The 20,409-nt window shown below is 41.5% G+C and overlaps 1 protein-coding gene across 1 annotated transcript in view; it reads right to left on the bottom strand.

The window, feature by feature from the left end:
* Nucleotides 1-3,902: 3,902 nt before the first annotated feature.
* The window catches only part of plcb2 (phospholipase C, beta 2), a 31,519-nt gene continuing 15,012 nt past the window's right edge, over nt 3,903-20,409 (bottom strand). The window contains exons 13-33 of the mRNA XM_074691333.1: nt 19,579-19,661; nt 19,340-19,424; nt 17,189-17,402; nt 17,021-17,103; nt 16,824-16,920; nt 16,648-16,732; nt 16,395-16,519; nt 16,028-16,179; nt 15,443-15,607; nt 15,265-15,364; nt 14,966-15,070; nt 14,715-14,779; nt 14,457-14,547; nt 13,820-14,356; nt 13,476-13,659; nt 12,770-12,911; nt 10,691-10,755; nt 10,262-10,318; nt 9,984-10,041; nt 8,275-8,358; nt 3,903-4,639 (exon numbers count right to left, since the gene is read on the bottom strand). Coding sequence (XP_074547434.1) covers nt 4,469-4,639; nt 8,275-8,358; nt 9,984-10,041; nt 10,262-10,318; nt 10,691-10,755; nt 12,770-12,911; nt 13,476-13,659; nt 13,820-14,356; nt 14,457-14,547; nt 14,715-14,779; nt 14,966-15,070; nt 15,265-15,364; nt 15,443-15,607; nt 16,028-16,179; nt 16,395-16,519; nt 16,648-16,732; nt 16,824-16,920; nt 17,021-17,103; nt 17,189-17,402; nt 19,340-19,424; nt 19,579-19,661 — 2,748 coding nt within the window. The 3' untranslated portion in view covers nt 3,903-4,468. The remainder of the gene's footprint in view (nt 4,640-8,274; nt 8,359-9,983; nt 10,042-10,261; nt 10,319-10,690; nt 10,756-12,769; nt 12,912-13,475; nt 13,660-13,819; nt 14,357-14,456; nt 14,548-14,714; nt 14,780-14,965; nt 15,071-15,264; nt 15,365-15,442; nt 15,608-16,027; nt 16,180-16,394; nt 16,520-16,647; nt 16,733-16,823; nt 16,921-17,020; nt 17,104-17,188; nt 17,403-19,339; nt 19,425-19,578; nt 19,662-20,409) is intronic.

Genomic DNA, 20,409 nt, shown 5'->3' on the forward strand with positions numbered 1-20,409 from the left:
TCAGCAGGTGGTGTGTGTGTGGGTGGTGTGGGTGCTTAATATCCATCCAGGATGGCATCCACTTGGAGCCAAGATGGACTACAGATCATGACTCTCCACCTCCTGCAGGTCAGGCTGGCTTTCTCACACAGGAAACAAGAAGAGAGAAGGATCTTCATATCTTATGTCCTCTCAATCATCTCAGCAAAAATACACTGTTTCTTTTCTTTGGTAACCATGTTGTCAAGACTTAATCCTACCCACTGCTGTGGAAAAATGTAAAAATACAAGATGAAATCGGAGGATGTTTCTGAATTATTTAAAGATTAAAATAGATGGCCTGAAACAATCTGCAACAGAATAAGATACTTATTTTTAACCAGTGGCACTGAGGAGGCACTTAATTCTGTATGTTTTTTAGAGCACTTAAGCACACATATTGGCCCCTAAAGAGAGCACTCCAGCACATGTTTTGGCTCCAAAAGGGGCACCTTGGTGGGCAATTTGGCACCCAAGAAGGCACTTAAGTGCACATTTGGCTCTCAACAGGGCACTAAAATCTGTGTTTTGGAACACAGTTTGGGCCTGAGAGGGCACTTTTGCACTCAGATTGGGCCTAAGATGGGAACTTTTGCACACAGATTGGGCCTAAGAGGGCACTTTTGCACTCAGATTGGGCCTAAGAGGGCACTTTAGCACACAGATTGAGCCTAAGAGGGCACTTTTGCACACAGATTGGGCCTAAGGGGGCACTTAAGCACACGGATTAGGCCTAAGAGGGCACATTTGCACACAGATTGGGCCTAAGAGGGCACTTTAGCACACAGATTGGGCCTAAGAGGGCACTTTTGCACACAGATTGGGCCTAAGAGGGCACTTTTGCACACAGATTGGGTCTAAGAGGGCACTTTTGCACACGAATTGGGGCCTGATAGGGCTCTTTAAGCGTGTGTTATTCAAAACCTTTTGGTCATGAAGGGGGGTAACCGCGCACCCTGCCCCCTTCCTGTGCACACCACTGCTGCTGAGGTGTTAACTCAAATGGATGAAAAGCAATTTATAAAGAGAAATGTTCACTAGGGAGCTTTGATCTGACGAGTAAATAGGTTTTATTTATGAAAGGGGAGACATGGACTGGCCAGGGCAAATATATTCCCTTAAACCAACAAGGTTTATAGTAGCAAGATGGAAATGAGATGACAAAGATGGATTGGTGATGGGAGAGGAGAGAGAAAACTCACACTTCTTCTGGGGCCTAAGCAGGATTGTTGACCGAATCATTCCCATGAGGTCAGAGCAGAGCCTGTTTTTCTTTTGAACTTATTCGATATCTGCAGCATTTTTTATTTAGATGTCAAATTTGCCCTAAATTCAAAGCACTTTCTCTCCTTATACGTACCCTGCCTATTCTATGTTTCCTTGTGTGTGTTGTTTCAAACTCTCTCTTCTATTTATTCTTTGATCCACTGCCAGTTTTGCCGTGTGGTTTCAGATCCTGCACAGGCCTTCCCTCTCCAGCTGGTATGAGAGAGATCTGCTGGAGTTGTCTTCATTTTATGTAAGATTATCAGTGCTGTGATCCAAAGCTGACTGGGTTCACACTCTGAAGCTCACAGTTCATCTGTGTTGTGCATGAGGTGGCAGGACTCTCAGGCACAAGCTGTGTCTCCAAGACGCCATCCTCAGCTTTAAATGTCATTCATGTGGTTTGATTCAGAAGATGGCTGAGAAAAAAAAGAAGAGACAGGAGAAATGGACAGATTGCTTCGTCTGGTGAGTGAGACAGACAGTCTTCATAAATAAATGCATGCACGTGGAAGTTAAATGCAAAGAGCCTCTGATTAATGTCAGATTGCTCTTAGTCATGTGATGGATGGTGTGTGAGGCTAAAATTAGAGGCACAGGTCTCGGTTTGTCTTTCAAACTATCTGCATTCTCCCAGCTCATGTGCCTTGATTGTGACTCTGTTTAAAAAAAGCTCTTGACCCTCACAGTACACAGCTGCAATTATGCTGTATTATGAGTTTGTTCCTCACTGACAGAGAAGAATCCAGAAACAGAGCTGAGAGACAGAGAGATCAAACAACCCTGAACTCATGATCTTACCTCTGATTGACTCTGGACTCCAAAATCTAACAACAAAGAGCCTTTGCCCTGATTGTACCCCTGGTTCATTCAAGTTTTTTCTATGCTTGTTTGCATGCTGTATCATTTGGTAGAACACTTCAACATGAATCAAAGGGGTCCTAAGAAGCTGTCCAGGCAGGAAAGTGATTTTCTTTAAGACTTAAGTACACATTTTTTTTTCTTTTTTTTCTTTGGTAAAATATTGTTTTCTCTTGCATGGTCATAGTAATCTTACAAGTAAGACTGAACAAGAAAAGACATTACTCTATAATTCTGTCTCTGTTTTCTAAGCAAAGAAAGTCATTCATCATCACCCAGCTGTATCTTCCTGGTAGAGATAGTTCCTACATTACAAGAGGTGAGAACTTTTCTTTGGGCCAGATTGCCTTGATGATGCCAGAGTTCAGAGGAGAAAGAGCAGACTGGTCTGAAAAGACAGAAAAGCAACATTAATTCGAATAACTTCTCGTTACAACAAAGGTCTGCAGAAGACCATCTCTGAACACACAACACGTCCAACCTTGAGGCAGATGGGCTACAGCAGCAGAAGACCACACCGGGTGACCCTCCTATCAGCTAAGAACAGGAAACTGAGGCTACAATTCACACAGCAACACCAAAACTGGACAATAGAAGATTGAAAAACGTTGTCTGGTCTGATGAGTCTGGATTTCTGCTCCACATTCAGATGGTAGGGTCAGAATATGGCATCAACAACATGAAAGCATGGATCCATCCTGCCTTGTATCAACGATTCAGGCTGCTGCTGCTGGTGTAATGGTGTGGGGGATATTTTCTTAGCTCACTTTGGGCCCCTTAGTACCAACTGAGCATGGTTTAAAGTCCACAGCCTACCTGAGTATTGTTGCTGACCATGTCCATCCCTTTATGAGCACAGTGTACCCATCTTCTGATGGATACTTCCAGCAGGATAACGCTCCATGTCATAAAGCTGGAGTCATCTCAGACTGGTTTCTTGAACCAGATCTCAATCCAACAGAGCTCCTCTGGGATGTGGTTGGATGGGGGATTCACAACACGGATTTGCAGCCTACAACACAGCAGCAACATATAAATAGAAATGCTCAGTGTGTTGAACACATCAGTGATTGTACATGTGAATGTCATGCCCTGATGTCACATTTTGATGGAGTGTGAGAGAACTCCAGAGGGAAATGGACTGCTGCTACATTAACAACAGTGATAGTGTGCTGATGTTTTCAAATAGGAAAGAGAGACAACACATATCTATATTTCCTCCATACACAATAAGTCTCAGCAATTAAAAACTTTAAAGTAAGTGTGTTTAACATAACTTTGTTAAAAAAAAGTTTCACCACATCAAAGAGTTTGTGCTGACTACTGTTACATGAATTGCTTTGCAAAAGTTGTATCTACAGGTGCACTGATAACTGTTCCTCCCTCCTCTGTGTGTGTGTGTGTGCGTGTGTGTATGTGTGTGACTTACCCCATTGTTCAACCTCAAGGACACGGTTGCTCCTTTCTGTCCTGCGACACTCGCTGCAGATTTCTGTAATTATTGACTATCTGTTCACAGTTCTTTACACGTGTTTTTTGAGTTGACCTTCTAAGCTAGGCAGGGCTTTTTTTCAGACTGCTGCTGTATTCTGTGAAACCAGCCTCTCTGTTGCTTGAAGACTTGTTTAAATACTCACAGAGACAAACTTAACTCAAAATCCACAGCAAAAGAAAGACGACACATATACTGTGCAAATATATGTTTATTCAAAACTCAGATTAGACAAAGTCACAAATCCTTATAAATATTGTGCCTTTATAACAGTGCCACCACAATTAAGTGAAGTCTTTACAACCATTAAACACCTTAATCTCAGAGTGAAGAGAGATGAGGTCTTGTGTCACTCACAAAGCGCTGAAAAGTGACAGATGGACTCATTGTCTAAACCCAGTCTGCAGACTCTGATAACCCATTTTCTACAGCTAAATTTTCTTGCTTCATTTATTCCAAAATTTTCACTTATACGCACCAACTAAAGCTTTCAGCGGCGGGCTTTCACCTGAAAGATACTCGTCGCTTTGTTGGAGTGTTTATCCGCAATGAAAAGGAACAGATAAAAAGAGTATAAATTGGAACAGTTATTATTTCCAAATCATCAAACCTTTGGTCAGAAGGACACACATGAAAACATCATTTTGGCGTTAGGTTCCCTCAAAAGCTTGAATAGCACCTCTAAATTAATATTCCACACAGAACACCATCGGCTGAATGATTTTTTACTATTCTGCTGCTACGCCGAGGCTTTAGGTTATGCAACAGGGTGAAAAATAAGATGAAAAGCAGTTTTTTAAAAGTAAGAAAGAGGTTATACATAAGAGTTATCTAACCCAGGAAGACATCCCCGTAGAAGCCCACTCCCTCCACCTTCTTGCCTCCAGCTTGGTCCACCAGTTCAGGGAAGTGAGCCCCCACACACACGTTGACGGCTTCCCTCACCTCGGCTGGTAGAGCTCGTGTTTTCTGAGCGTGCTCCTTCAAGGCCTCCTGGTTGAGCTGTAGACACAGGAGCCAGAGGTTAGAGGTTTGTTTAAAAGGACACTTGTGTTTTTCTTGTAGCTTCTTTTCTGGTCCATGTGTTTATCATAATCTTTAGAGGATGGATCTGCACACTGGCACCAGCACAAATTAAAACCAGCTGGCTTCAACCCAGAGGCATCGACTGGCTTGAAGTCAGAGTGATTAAGCTTTTTTTTTTTAATGATGTAGGTGTTTAAAGGAAAATGTCTCAATCAGTGATGTTAAACGCATTCAGCGAGCAGCAACCTCTCTCTTTGGAGTATCAAGTTGTCCTCATTTGTGCCTAAATCTTACAACACTCTCTTGTTTTCCTCCCACTTCTCCCTTCAATATCAAAAACCGGATTGAAGCCAAAACTATTGATGAGACGTGGAAACACACATCCATCTGGCCGACAAGCTTCAGCATTCAATCCATGTAACACCTCTCTTTCTCAATTCTAACTGCCAACGTTTCACCCATTCAAAGCAGAGCATTGTCACAAAAGAGCTCTGACATCATTTACAGTGGTGGGAGCGTGGTCCGCAGTCTCAGTGGATGTGTCACTCATTTATTACGTAGAAGGATTAAATGGACAGATGGCCACTGGTTTACCATATATTAAACAAGCGGGGATTTCTTCTTGTTGTCGTAGTTCGGATGACAGATTTGTGAATGCGTAAAATGTTTCTCACTTCTATAAACTGGGACAGGCCTATGACTGAGGTGTTTAGTCACTACAATAGGTCTAAAAGTGGTGAGGTGTTTTCCTCACAGGAACTTTCAAAAGGGCCAAAACATTTCAACGTTCTTTTGTTCACACCAAGAGTCGAGGACTTGAGTTTCTTTTTGCTCAGTCGCAGTACTGATCATTTTATTTTAACAAATTCATCATCCCTCTGTGTTAGTCAGTCTTCACAGATCCTAAGGTGCATTGGAAACACAACAAGGGATGTGTTAAAGGGGACTCTAATCCTCACTAAAATTGGCTTTAGAGAATTAAAAAACCTTTTAATTGGAAAGCTAGGAGCGTCAAGCACCCACAGATACTGTTTTACAGATTCTGCATTAAACTGCAAATTTACAATACAAGAGCTGTTTTTTTTTTCAACAGTCTGTCCAGTAGTGCAGGTCTAAATGCCATTGATGATCATCGATCATCTCACAACGGTTTAATTCTGAATCAATGTCTTTGAAACAGCCAACTTCAGTCCTGTTTGTCAAGGTGCTAGTTTCCTCCGCCAAATCACCGTCTGGATCCAGGATTTCTTTAAAGGATTCTTTATCATCTGTTTTCACCATATGTGTATATAACTCCACTATAAATGGTCAGATTGCTTTGCAAAACAACACAAGACAAGGTCACCATAATTCCTAACAGATGTAAAAGTATGATCCAGATCCTGACAATATTCTGAATACTAAGATCTGGAATATGAAATATGTACTGGGTCATCATAATTTTCAACTCTGTCAGGTAACAAATTATGGTAAAAACCTGCAACTAACACCAAATTGTAGCAGACAGTCTGCTGAAAGGGAGTATAACATTAAAGTAGGACTAAAGTGTTGGTGACAATCACAATATGCTTGGTGGAGGTCTTTGCTCTCTGACTGCTTTTCTAGTTCTGACTGTGAACAATGTCAACACATTGAAAATGAAGTCTTGACCTGAAGTCTGTTACTTTTAACCTCTGGCTGTAGCTCAGACTCTGAGAAGTTGCCTGCAGCTTTGAGGCCATTACCTCGTTGGGTTAAAGCCAGCAAAGCATCCACTAAAATCTAAAAATTGATTAGGCCATTTCCCAAGACCATATTGTCTTGGCAGATAATGGTCAAGTTGACACCTCTCAGGCTCAGCTGTTACAGAAGCAGTTACACCGTACACTGGGATGTGTTCACATATACATTTACGGATAAACAATTATCTTTAAACAAATCTCTAAAAACTTAGTGCTCCACTTATCATTTGTGAAATAGACTTTTGTGTATGCAATAACAGCAAAAAAAAAACAACCAAAAAAAACACATAACTTGTGATTTGTTAAAAATTTATCATAAGCAACAAATCCAGGAGAGTCTCTGACATTAGAGCCCATTTGAATGCATCAAAACGGATAGATCTGAGCCCTGTTTAACTAACATTCATTCCTTTCCTCTTGAGATCAGACCTGAAAACATTTGTATTTTTACTTTTTACAGATCTAAACTGTAACATTATTTAGGTGAATTTATTAACCCTAAATCTACAAGTGGATTGACTTCTTTATGGATTTATACCACTGTGTGAGTGAGTGAAGCATCTTCTAGCTGTCAGTGGAACTGAAGAGTGGGGGATGTAATGATGGACAGTGTTTACTGTGCAGATGTACACAGCACACAAAAGAACGGCCCAACTAAAGATGTGTGCATTATAATGACTACACTAGAATTACAAGGAAATTGGCTTCCACTTCCAAAGGCATTCCTCATCTTGTAACGAGACATACGATAGACACAACTGCTGATGGGTTTCCAGATTGCTATAAATGCAAATGAAGCTAAACTGAGCCAAAGGTCAACACCCGCAGCTGACTAAAAAACCACCTATCACACACACTATAAACACCAACGGGGGTTAATAGTTGATGGTAGTCAATATTCATCACGTAGAAGCATTAATGATCACCTGCTGCCATTAACAGTATTGACTGCTCCACCCTCAGCTGGAGGTGGCCAAAAACACCAATGTGTTGGTTTCTTCCAGTTACAGTGAAGGTCAGTCGTCAGAGCTGGGACTAATTTCCAGTTTTACACTCATGCAACTCAGACATTTGTTTAGCCATTAGCTCCTGTTGTTGTTAACACGCAATGACATGATGTTGGTGGGCCAAAGCCATATAAAGACATTTCTGCACATAGAATTAACACAATACTGTTAGTGTCAATTTCATTACGCAAAACAAGTTATCAGTAAACACACATATTGAAAGTACTAATTAGAAGGGGTTTTGATCATAGACTGTATAAAACATGGACGTAGCCTCTGCAACATCACCTGTCTGTTCCTGAAAACATTTAATGAAGCCAATCTGCGGACGCAGCCACATTAGATATGACGCAAAACAAAATATGTAAAAACATGTTCAAATGTTTTGCAGAGTATAAAAAGCAATAACTATTTTTGTAATTACCAAAAACTATTATTATATTTATTTGTACAATAAATTCAAACTTTTTTATGTGTAAAGCTCCAACTGAGTTGGCACATCTGTAACTTTCTGAAAAAAAAAAAAAAATTAAACATTGGAGAAAAAAAAATCATGTCCCAAGAAGAATTAAAACAATTAAGAAAAAATACCTTGACGAAGGTTTTTATATATTAAATATATAGTGGCATTAAGTGAAAATATTTATATGGCTCCCAAGCTCAAATGAGCTCCTATCCTATTTAAGCACACACCCACCGACATTAAAATTGTCATATGCCTTCATAGTTTGTAACATCTTTTAGATGATCATGAGACCCCAGTTTGCATAGTTAAAGGCTCTCAGGATTCAGATATCCATTTTTTATTCCTGTTTTGTTAAAAGCAAGAAAGCAAAGCCACAATTCCCACATCCTCTTCAGTAAGCAGTGTCAGTGTTTGTACCTGGTTGGTCAGGGTCTTTATCTCCTCCAGGGTAACAGCCTGCTTCTTCATCAGAGCCTCTTGCTGTGGGCTGTAATCTGAAGACTGCAACGATACAACAAAAACAAAACTACAGAACAGCGTGTTGCTGCTGAAAACACCATCGATCTGTGTTCGTTGCCTGCTGGAGTGTGTTGATGTATGAACATGTGTCAAGTAAGAGATACAGACTGTTTGTATGTCTATAAGCACTTCATCTGCTCGTGTTCCTCCCTGTGAGTGTATGTGTGTGTGTATATCTACAGAGTAGAGCACCCGTGGGATGCAACCCGAGCAAGAGAATCAATACATTTGAAGTCACAACAGGTTGAGCCTGTCCAATTTGATTACACAGCTTTAACAGCACTTGGCTATTCAATACAGAGCCTGTGCTGATTAAAAGGGTGACTGTGGTATAAATAGTTGCAGTAATTAATGGGAAATGCTGATTAAGGAGAGCAGAATGAGCTGCAATGGGACCATAATGTACAACAAAAGGATGAGAGGGGTTTGCTGTATCCCAGGCAGAGCTGATTGGTGAAGAGCAGACGGGAAGCGAATGGTCGAGTCTTTAACCCAGAAACAACAGGTCTGCATGTTGATGAGAGGAGCGAGAGGAGTGAGCAGAGCGCGGTGACTCATCGACTGCACATGAGTAAGTCTGCTCGGTAAACAGCTTCTGAATTATAGACAGGCTTGGCCTATGGTCAAGGCCTGCTGCACTTTACTAACCGTGTGTGTGTGTGTGTGTGTGTGTGTGTGTGTGTGTGTGTGTGTGTGTGTGTGCAAATGTGCATGTGTGCATGTGTGCATGTGTGTGTGATAGAGAGAAAGAGTCGGGTGGGAGGTTTCAGGGTGAGCGGGTGGGTGTACTCACGTGTTTGTGTTTGTATCTATTAGCACGTGGGTGTTTGTGTGAACATGTGTGCAGATGTATGAAAGAATCCTTTGACATATCTGATATTTTTCTTTTTTCAGCTTTAGAAATCTGCTGCTTCTTGGTAACCATAGTTACACTGCTGGGTACAAAAGTGTGCTGATAGACTAAGTGGATGGTCTTTGTGCTCTGAGACATAAATATTACTGAACATGTGAGCACGGTTAATGCAGAGTTCATCCTATGTAACCCCAAAGCTGTGTCAAATCTAGGTGGCGCTCTCTGAGGGAATTGATCTTAAACAATAGGTATCTTATTTTTATTTTTGCAAATGTAAAGACGAGAAGTTTGATACCATACACATGTATGTTTGTTAAATACAAGCCTTGGGTCATTAGCTAGTTAGCATAGCTTAGCTTAGCATGAGTTGTTCAAACCATGCTGGAGAAACATAATAAGATGAGATGATACCCACTGGTATAAGAAATGCTTGACATGTGGTTGACAGGTTGAATTTTTTCCCACTTAACTCCATTTTGTGACGAGTTTAACAGAGTTTAAGATACATTAATTATTTGCATCTATGTTACATTTATTTTACTGTACTGTTTTGGTATGAATTTGGCTGCTTTTGCAAATCAAACTGCCCAAATTGGGACAATAAAGACTTTTTAACCCAATCAAATGTCAGCTTTGTTTATAGATTCTGTACTTAAATAAAAGTGGAATCAAGCTGCTTTTCTAGCCACCCCTTTACATCCAAGCGCTAAGTGTCTGTAAATGCTATGTTCAACAAGTTAGAAAAAGTACTTACAGCAGCACCAGACTGACTCATCTCATCCAGCATCTCTGTGCTCATCGCCTTCTTCAGCCTTAGAGAATACACATATGATTTTCAATTACAGCTCTTGAACATAGTGATCAAAAATACATCATGATGTGCAGATGTGTTTGATAATGTGACAGGGTGCTAAGTGAAAGAGCTTCTTATCATTTGTCTTATCAGATTTCATATTAATGCAGATGGACCTGAGGGGAACAGAACAAATGGGAGAAAACAGAAAGTGACTGAAGGACACACTGTGAACTCACTTTGCTTTCTCTGAGGATGAACCTTTCAAACATTTCTTCTTGTTCTCTTTTGATTCACTGCATCACAAAAAAGATGGAAAGTGAGGACCCTAGCCTGATTGAAAATCAAGAAATGAAAAGTGACACCCTTTAAACAAGAGAATCTTCCAGATGGGGACTGGGATAACTAACACATGGCACACACACACACACACACTGAAGCACCACAAGCCAGCCAAGGACATCAGAAGACCTGCTTATTTGGGTGATTCATTCTTCATTTGAGGTATTTTCTTTCCTAAATGTCAAATGTTTCACCTCAGAAAACACACAAACACACACAATGTTGCGCCACATTCTCAAAGCACAGACTGCACAGACTCAGCAAAGCCTGAGTTTATCTCTCAGTGTGTACAGCATGTCCCAAATGTGTCATATGTGTGTTCTCACCTCTCAAGAGCCTTCAGCTCACTGGCGTGTCTCTCTGTGGCCATCTCTAACAGTTTGGCCAGTCTCTGTCACAACGGAAGGAAGAAGTGGCACAATAACAGTCAAACTAAAGCTCGAAATTAGACTGAGTAGCTCTAAATAAAGTCCATAAAGTGGTTCATTAAAGCCTTTGTTATTCAAGCCAGAGAAAAGTTGCTTATTTGAAAGAACTTTTGTGGAATCCACTCAGCTTGAGACCTGTATTCTAGATGATGCTAGCTCCCACCTGACTTCACAGCACTTGTAGAGTACAGTTTATACTCTGTCTAGTGAGGTGACAACCCTTAAATAATGACCTGATTGACCCCTCTGTCTAAAGCAGATTCAGAGCTTATGCTAAGAGTACCCCCGAGCACCTGGGTCTGCTGTTTAATCAATAGGGACTCTAAAGTGCTGGCTGCTCGCCCGCTGTCCCAAACAGACAGCACAGTGAGGGGATATCAGGTGCTTGGAGAGAGATGTGAATGTAACCACTGGATGTGTTAAAAACATCAAACTGGTGGGTATGAGGTGCAGGCGCTACCTGTACCTGATGACCACCCTGTGTTGTACAGTCAATACAGCGACAAGCACTACGGCATTGTAGGCTCTTTGATTGTCAGATCTTATGTTTTCAGCAGAGAAAAACACTGATCTCTAGTCTCACCTCTAAACTTCGTCCTGACCCCATCAGGAAGTATGAAATAGTATTTTGAAATAACCTCCACCCGCCGGCCACTTTATTAGGTACACCTTGCTAGTACCAGGTTGGACCCCCTTTTCCTTCTGAACTCCCTTAATCCTCTGTGTCATAGATTCAACAAGGTCCTGGAAACATTCCTCAGAGAGTTTGGTCCATATCGTCAGTGACGTCATCTACAAGCCCCTGCCGCCATTTTGGTGGGTAAACGGATGTAAACAATAGAGGTAAACGGAGAGGCAGTGAGGAGCTCTATGATATTATACGATATTATACAATGTTAAAACTAAAAAAAACAAAAGCCAAACGAGCGGAAACCATATCGAGATAAGCTGACGAAAGATGCCAGGGAAAGATATTTTGAAAAATTGTCAACAATTAACAATATTGATCGGTGCATTAAGATGCACTGCGGCGTTTGCGGATGTGACGTCACCTGACAAAGACCGATTGACATGATAGCATCACACAGTAGCTGCAGATTTGTCGGCTGAACATCCATGATGAGAATCTCCCTTCCACCACATCCCAAAGGTGCTCTATTGGATTAAGATCAGGGGACTGTGGAGGACATTTGAGTACAGGGAACTCATTGTCATGTTCAAGAAACCAAATTCTGACCCTACCATCTGAATGTGGAGCAGAAATCCAGACTCATCAGACCAGGCAACGTTTTTCCAATCTTCTATTGTCCAGTTTTGGTGTTGCTGTGTGAATTGTAGCCTCAGTGTCCTGTTCTTAGCTGACAGGAGGGTCACCCGGTGTGGTCTTCTGCTGCTGTAGCCCAATGATTATTTGAGTTACTGTTGCCTTTCTATCAGCTCCAACCAGTCTGTCCATTCTCCTCTGACCTCTGGCATCAACAAGACATTTTGGCCCACAGAACTGCCGCTCATTGGATATTTTCTCTTTTTGGGACCATTCTCTGTAAACCCTAGAGATGGTTGTTGGTTAAAATCCCAGTAGATCAGCAGTTTCTGAAATACTTAGACCAGCCAGTCTGGCACCAACAATCATGCCATGTTCAAAGTCCCTTAAATCACCTTTCTTCCCCGTTCTGATGCTCAGTTTGAACTGCAGCAGATCGTCTTGACCATGTCAACATGCCTAAATGCATTGAGTTGCTACCATGTGACTGGCTGATGAGAAATTTGCATTAACGAGCAGTTGGACAGGTGTGCCTAATAAAGTGGCCGGTGAGTGTATATTGGTGCTAATAATCTCATTTTAAAGTGTGGATTAAATTCGGGATACATTCTGAAGGGAGACTTTTTCAAGATGACTTGGTGAAGCTCGTCACAGCCCTTTTAAAGGTACCACAGGAAAACTAAAGTATTATACATACACCTGTATTGTCTAACCTCTGTAGCAAACTGCTCCTTTTTCTTCTTCAGCTGATCCCACTGCTCCGTCCACAGAGCCTGCAGCTCAACCTGCATTTTTTCCTTCAGCTCCTGCACCCGCTCTGCATTCACACCAGACTCAGTGGTGTTTTTTTCTCCCCTGCAAGAAACAAAACATTTTACAACATAACAAGATAGGAATTAGATTATATCTACCTGCAACCAGTGCCTCTAAAAGGCACAAAAAGTGTATTCTCTCTCTGTGGTTACTGAACAACATTTGTCCTTGATTACCATGTTTTTTTTCTTTTTTTTTTTTTCTGAAAGCTTGTCCTGTGGATGGTTGTGCAGAAAAAGCTCTGCAGAACATTCTCATTTAGCTGCTTCCAACATCCTCTGATACTGTGCTTCAGCTAGAAAACACATTAACAGAGGGATATTCTCCATGCTTTTAAATGAAATCTCATTAGAGAAACAGACAAAAACAACAACAACTTCATTAGTGGGTCAGAATTAATATTCTGTACAAATCACAGATCTGTTTTTGGTGATTGACTAAGCAGAAACAATTGGACAGACGGGTGGTAGTACTCTGAATTAATCACATGACACTCCTCCTCCACCTCTACCATCTGATCATCTTTTGTCGAGTGGTTTCTTCTCAAAATATTTTCCTGACTCTGGCAAAAAGCACACAGACAGCACAAAGGTGGTATCCCCTCACTCTTTTTTCTTCAGAGAGGCTTTCTTCTTCATGGCTTTGAAGGTGTCAGAGTGTTTCTGAATCAGATCCTCTCCTTTTTTCTGATACTTCTTCTCTGCCTCCTTCAGCTCCCGCTCCTGACGCTTGGTGACCTTCAGGTAGTTCTTGTGCTGTGTTAGTTCTTCAGTGGTCACAGTTGCAGGCTCTGCAGCACAAACACACCAGGCTCTGTTGCTAAGACTACTTCTTTTGCAGTGGATATAACACCGATAACCCATCCATACAACAAGCAGAGCAAAAAAACAGAGAATCTCTTTGTATTTTCCAAGTCAGACCTTATCCACTGTGAAGTGATTATTTATTACCTTCAGTAGATGTCGCTGGCTGAGAGGGTTCATTAGATGGTGCAGGATCTGGTGGTGGACTTGCTGGACTGGGGAGGACCACAGCAGCAGGTTCTTCAGCAGCCTCTGTGTCTGCTTTATCATCTGGAAGAGGCTCTGGGTTTGTAGCAGAACCATTTATCGTCTCGTCTTTGGTTTCAGGAACTGCCTCTGGTTCTGCAGTAGGCTCAACCTCGGGGGTTGGATCTTCAGGAGTTGGATCTTCAGGAGCTGGATCTTCAGGGGTTGGATCTTTAGGGGTAGGATCTTCAGGAATTGGATCTTCAGGGGTTGGCACTTCAGGAGTTGGTTGCTCAGATGTGGGATTTTCTGCCGCAGGAGCTGGACACTCAACAGACCTGTCCTCAGGAATTGGAGGAGAAGGTTCTGCAGTTTCAGGAGGGTCAGACTTGTTCTCTGTCTCTTCTTTCGCTTCCTCTTTAGCTTCTTCTGCACTTATCTCTGGAGGCTGCTGTTCTTCCCCATCGACTGGGTGTGAAGCGTCAGAGTCTGCTTTTTCTAGGGACAAAGAAAAAGTTCATCTTTCTCATCCTGCAGCAGAAGATCCATATCCTAATCCTGTATTTCATAAAAATTAAACTGCGTCCTCTTCTTGTACCTTCAGCTGGGGCTTCACTTTCCTGAGTGTTGACTGCCGGAGTTTGGGCCACAAGAGGCAGCTCATAGGGAGAAATGTAGTCAGAGGATGACTGTGTGGGCACAACAAAGACAGGAACATCATAATTTAAGAGGGACAGTCATCTTCCAGGAAATAAACTAGGTCTGTTCAGGATTCAAGGGAAAGTGGGCGACATTATTGAGATTTCATTTTTTGTAGATAAAGACGGAGGAAGTGACCTTAGATGCTTTGTGTTACCTCTTTTGGGGTCTTCGTGGTTTTCTCTGTGCCCTTTGTTGGGTTGAATAAGGCATCTGTGAAATCTGGGGTAGTATCAATAACATTAGTGTACAATGCAGCCACAACACAAGCAAATAGATTAAATTCAACTGAGCTCCACATGTTTCTGACTAAACCACATCACACCTGACTGACATTCAAAAATAGCATGCATTCATTTGATGCAAGATTTCTGTTTTTGAATACGTAAGATGATAAAAGCCAAGCACCAGCAAAGGCAGCGGGGATGTAGTCCTTGACCTCGATGTAGACAAAGAGAGCAGGCAGAGTGAGCGGCATGTTGCTCTCACTGCGCAGGCAGATGTGATGGAAACCTGCAGGGCATAAAACAAACCCTGGTGAATTAAAAAAAAAAAAAAAACACAAGGCAGCAGCTCCCTCTTATCTAGAAAGAGGCACAAACAAGTTAGAAAACACTCAGAGGCTTTGGATGACTCAGCTGTGTTAAACATGTAAATTAGATGAAGCGTGATGTATTTTTTTCCCCCTTTTTTCAAGCATCACTGACCTGATTGGATGGCATCAAGCGGGATGATCCTGTGTCCCAAGAATTTACCATTTTCTTCATGGACCACGATTCTTAGAGAGGCCATTTCTGGGAGCAGGATCTGTCCGTCACAATAACAAATATATTAAGACCTTTGAGATGTAGGAGTTTAGCACACATAAATGCAGCTTCCCCACACCTTCTCAAAAACAAAAGGCTCCTCGTTCCACACTGGGTTAATGGCGTTGGGTGTTGTCGACCACTTAGTGCGATATTTCTTCTTTGGGTCACCAGGCAGCCCGATCACCTCCACCTCCACTCCTGTTTTTACACTCTTATCAGACAGAAACTGGCCTGAATAGATCTATAGAGACAGGGGAATAGGATCAAAATACAGGCATGAAGTGGTTTCATCATGGATGCAGATGCTCCCAACTGTGCGTACATACATGTTCAGAACATAGTGGGAATATATAAAGAATCTGACTCATGCAGAGCTGGCTAAATACCAGGAACCATGTATCAGGCTCAGCAGGAAGCTTGAATTATCACACACTCTGAACAAGCTGTAAAAGCAAGAAAACGTGGTTGCACATACACAAGCTTCAAAGGCGGGTCAGGTCCGTTTATGGTCAGTTAAGAAAGAAAAGACTTTTGAAAGAAGCTTGTTTTATCTTTTCTGTTATTAAATTATCAAACTAGTTTATTAAGTTTGCATGAATTCAAAGCAGCACAGGGATGATTAAGAGAGAAAACCACAACAGTAACAAGGCTGTGAACCTGCCTTTATGGTCAATGTGCTTGCCACGACTGTGTCGATCCTGTCACAAAATGGGTCAAACTTCTTGTCACTGCGTCGCAGCACATCATGCTTCAGGAGGTAACCCGTTCGACCGTTGAATTCAAACAGAGACATGTTGAGCTGCATGGGGAAATCTGGAAAAGAAGAGGACAGAGACGGCTCAGTCATGCCCCCTGTCTTCTGCACACGTTGGAGCAGAGGGCTGTGCAGCTCAAAGAGGAGCAACACTGACCTGCTGTGGTGAAACACAGCAAGTCAGGTCCACAACATGCACCAAGTGATCAAAAAGGATTCACTCTTCATGTGCTGAAACACGTCTTTTACTGTGCTTTGTGTGTGCATTTCTAACCCATTGTCTGGTAGTTTAGCGCCACCATCTGGCAGCCTGCATTCCAAAAAGGCTGAGGGTTGTAGTTGGATGAATCCATTCTTGTTCCTTTGGGGTAAATTCTGCTCATCTGCCTCTTATTGTACCTGAGAAAGAAAGTTCAGGAGGCAAAGATTTGCATTTCTTTAACGGTGTTTGAACAAAGACAGACTCAGGGCAGTTTCTGAGTAATTCAGCTCATTTAATATTCAACCGTGGTACTTTTGAAGGATACTCCACAAATTCCACAGCAGTCTTGGTGATCATTGCTTCACCTTTGGTCTCCACAAAAGACGAGACGACATAACTCTTGTTTTTCTCTGTGGGAGGAAGAATTGCACCACTCACTTTGATTTGTTTACCTGTGGTTTTTCTAAAAGTGCACAGAAGTTTAAATTCACAGAGACATACTTCTGGCGTTGTCAAAAGAGATGAATTTGTTGGGCTGGATGTAGTTGACTATGGATGACATGGCCTCGTAGGCTGTTACTTCTTGTCCAGCTGTGCCCTGTGGGGAATTGACAGGAAGTTGACTGATGTTTCGAAGGCTCGAGCTGGACATGGATGATGTACAGCAATAAAACTGTCATCCCAGCTGCCAACTCTACCTCATCTGATGTCTTCATCTTCTCCTCATCCTGTTCATCTGTCTCTTCTGTCTCCTCGTTGTCCTCCACAGCTGCGTCCCCCTCTGGTGAAACATGTAAACATGGAGTCTAAAAATAACCAACAGGCCTGTCGTTAATCTGAGACAGTTCGTCGTTGAGACAGTCTACCTGGGTTCTCCTGGGTGCTGGGTGCTGGGTTAGCAGGATCCTGTGGGGTGGTGTTTTGGTCCTGGGTGGGGGAAGCTGCGGTTGTGGTCTGGTCAGTGGCAGCTGTGTTAGTTTTCTTATTCTGGGCCGGTTTTCCATGGCTGCCCTTCTTGTTTTTGATGAGGATCTTTCCCATGAGCTCAGAAGGACTGGGAATCTGCTGGCCTGGCTTCAGCTGTTACATATGAAGAATCAGACAAGTGACACACAACCTCGGTTTAACAGTGACAAAATAATACATGCTCAGGAGGTAGAGAAGTACTTTTCAAGAAATCAATCAACCCCTTCATTTGTCTTTTATTTTTTCTTTCTAATTGTTGCAATTTTTGAGCAACAAACTTTTGAAATTCATGATGGTTATGCAGCTATACCTAAAATCCAACAGGCCAGGTTTCACGCTATGACTAGAAACTTAAAAAAATAGACAGCTAACTTCCGTTGACAACAAAAGACCACAAGTTTCCAGGATGTAACAACTTGCATTCATGCTTCTGCTTTGGTAGAGATAGACGAGCAGCTTGCATCATTTTTCAGATTTCAGGATAAGCTAGGCTGACCAGCTGCCCCTGGTGTCTTGCTGCAGTACACAGTAAGTCTTTGTCATTTCATGTTGAAAAGATGATACACTGACAGCTCTGTAGACAAATCCTCTCCTGCTGCACAAAAATGGGACAAAAAACACAAAACAAAACAAAACTAAGACTTACATAGGCCATAGAAATTTCCATAAATATGAGTTTCTGTTTCAGATCAACACAAGAATCAGTTCTGCTTTAGACTGTACGCGATCATGCCAAATGTATAATATTTCATACATGAGTTTCATAAGTCGCAGTGAGAACAGCATCTTAATTGTTACTCATTTTTTAAAATAAATATTTTCTGCATTGAAAAAAATGCATATCTACTAAAAACGTCACTTAACAAGTTGGCAAAACCAACCAATCATTGATTAAATGTGACTCAAAAAATACGTCATAGACAACATAATGTAGCAATATTCTTTTTTGGATTTGGCTAAAGGGTTACTTAGAAAAGCTCTCAGAGAGCGCAGACCTCCACCAAGCATATTGTGATTTTCACCAAAACTTTAGTCCTACTTAAATGTTATACTCCCTTTCAGCAGACTGTCTGCTACAATTTGCTGTGAGTTGCAGGTTTGTATGATAATTTGATACCTGACAGTGTTGAAAATTACGATGAGCCAGTACATATTTCATATTCCAGATCTTAGTATCCAGAATACTGCCAGTTCTTTTACATCTGTCAGTAATTATGGTGACCTTGTCTTGTATTGTTTTGCAAAGCACTCCGACCATTTACCGTGGAGTTATACTCACATATGATAAAAAACAGCCCTATCTCACAATGATAAAGAATCCTTTAATAAAATCCTGGATCCAGACAGTGATCCAGATCACCTCCGAAATTTAATCACTTCTTCAGTATTTCATAATGAACATTTCCAGAAATTTCATCGAGATCCGTTAGATACTTTTTGAGTTATGTTGTTCACAGACAAACAAACTCAAAAACAAAAGCTGTTGTCCATTCTGCATAAGGTCAATGCTTTGGGCTGCCTATCAGCTTCTTTTACTTTCATTTTTTTTATGTTTTATCTCATGAAACAAAGCTTATCTGTCCATATTAAACTCCTCTGATGAACTTTCAGTTTGTGTATGAGTTGCATTTGTGTGAAGTTCAGTTAAAGTCCAGCTTTTCTAAAATTCTGGCTCCAGTTGTGGTTTTATCTCACACAGTAAAACGTGTTCTCTTTTTTTTTTTTTTTTTACCTCGGAAACACAAACACAGCGCACAGCTGAGAGAAGATAAACAGACATTCACTGCTGACATAAACCAGTTAGATGTGTACAGGAGCCTGCGAGGGCCATTTGAGGGCAAAGACAAGAAAGATGACAAACAAGAAACAATAACTTCTGTATTTATTGCCTGCTACGTGATGTCAGACTGCAGAAGTGAGCAGGCTCACAGTAAAACAAGCAATGTGTTATTTTCCTCGTCACAAACAGTGTTGGACGAATCCCCAGGCAGCACATAAACTTTATCTAACACTATTATTTTGTCAGCGCTGTGTTGCTGCAGTGTACTCACAGGGTATTTGTCCAGGGGTTCTGTTAGAAGGGCATCACCAAATATGTTTTTGCAGTAGTTAGCCATCTTCTCCTGTTGTTTCACCCTGTGACAGAGCAGACCTGTTACTGTGTGCTGCGCTGACTGAACAAAAGACTCAGTAACATCAACAGCATGTTCTGTTTCAGAGTGTTACTGAAACGTGTTTATAATTCCACATGACATGATTAATACAGATAAGTCAAAAAGTCAGGGCTTACGAGTCCACGTGGTTCTCGAATGAGAGGATAATGGGATACTGTGATGTCTTGAAGGCGCTTTCATTAATGGCTTCAATCACATCCTGTCACACACAAGACAGACTTTTGAAACACTCATGGAGACTTGTGTTGAAACTGAATGCAGATTTAAGAGCAGCAAAAGAACAATAAGAACAATACAAAAATACAGAAGTAGAAATTAAAGAAAATCAAAAAATTGCACAAGAAATTGAAAATAACAGATAATAAAAATCTCTTTTTGTCTCCAAACATGAAGAGAAAGAACATGACAATGTGCAGAGAAGAAGCCCTGCAGTTGTCTCCAGAGCTCTCCCGTGTACAGGCTGACAGTAAACTGAAGTGAGGTGTTGTGTTTGGGGCCCCAGGGACAGCAGAGCTCCAGCTGCCTTAAATGGAAGTGTTGAGTGTGAGAAGAGAACTGTGTGTGTGTGTGTGTGTTATTGTGTACTTTGAAGCCTTCACACACTTCCTCTCTACTTCTCAAATGGACATAAAGACAAAGTTATTGATGACTTGTCAGGGCTCATTATCATACCCCTGACGAATGCCTGCGCTCTGTTGTTGCTGGACGTAAACACAAGGATGCTTTATCAGAACGATGCAAACTATGTTCACAGAAAACTGGGGTTGGTCTCTTAAATGTTTAAAGGCTGAAGATTTAGGACCACAGCTTGGAAAACTCAGCAGAATGGGGTTCAGCTCACACCAAAAAGCTGTGTTAAATCATCCATATTAGGTTAAATGGGTTTCAACAATTCCCAGAATAACCGCCCCCAGAGTATTCTGACCTTTGCATCTGAATTGATAAAA

This window comes from Halichoeres trimaculatus, unplaced genomic scaffold (assembly GCF_033239565.1).
Source record: "Halichoeres trimaculatus isolate MK-OKI-2021-1 unplaced genomic scaffold, fHalTri1.1 fHalTri1_scaffold_17, whole genome shotgun sequence".
Classification (NCBI taxonomy): domain Eukaryota; kingdom Metazoa; phylum Chordata; class Actinopteri; order Labriformes; family Labridae; genus Halichoeres; species Halichoeres trimaculatus.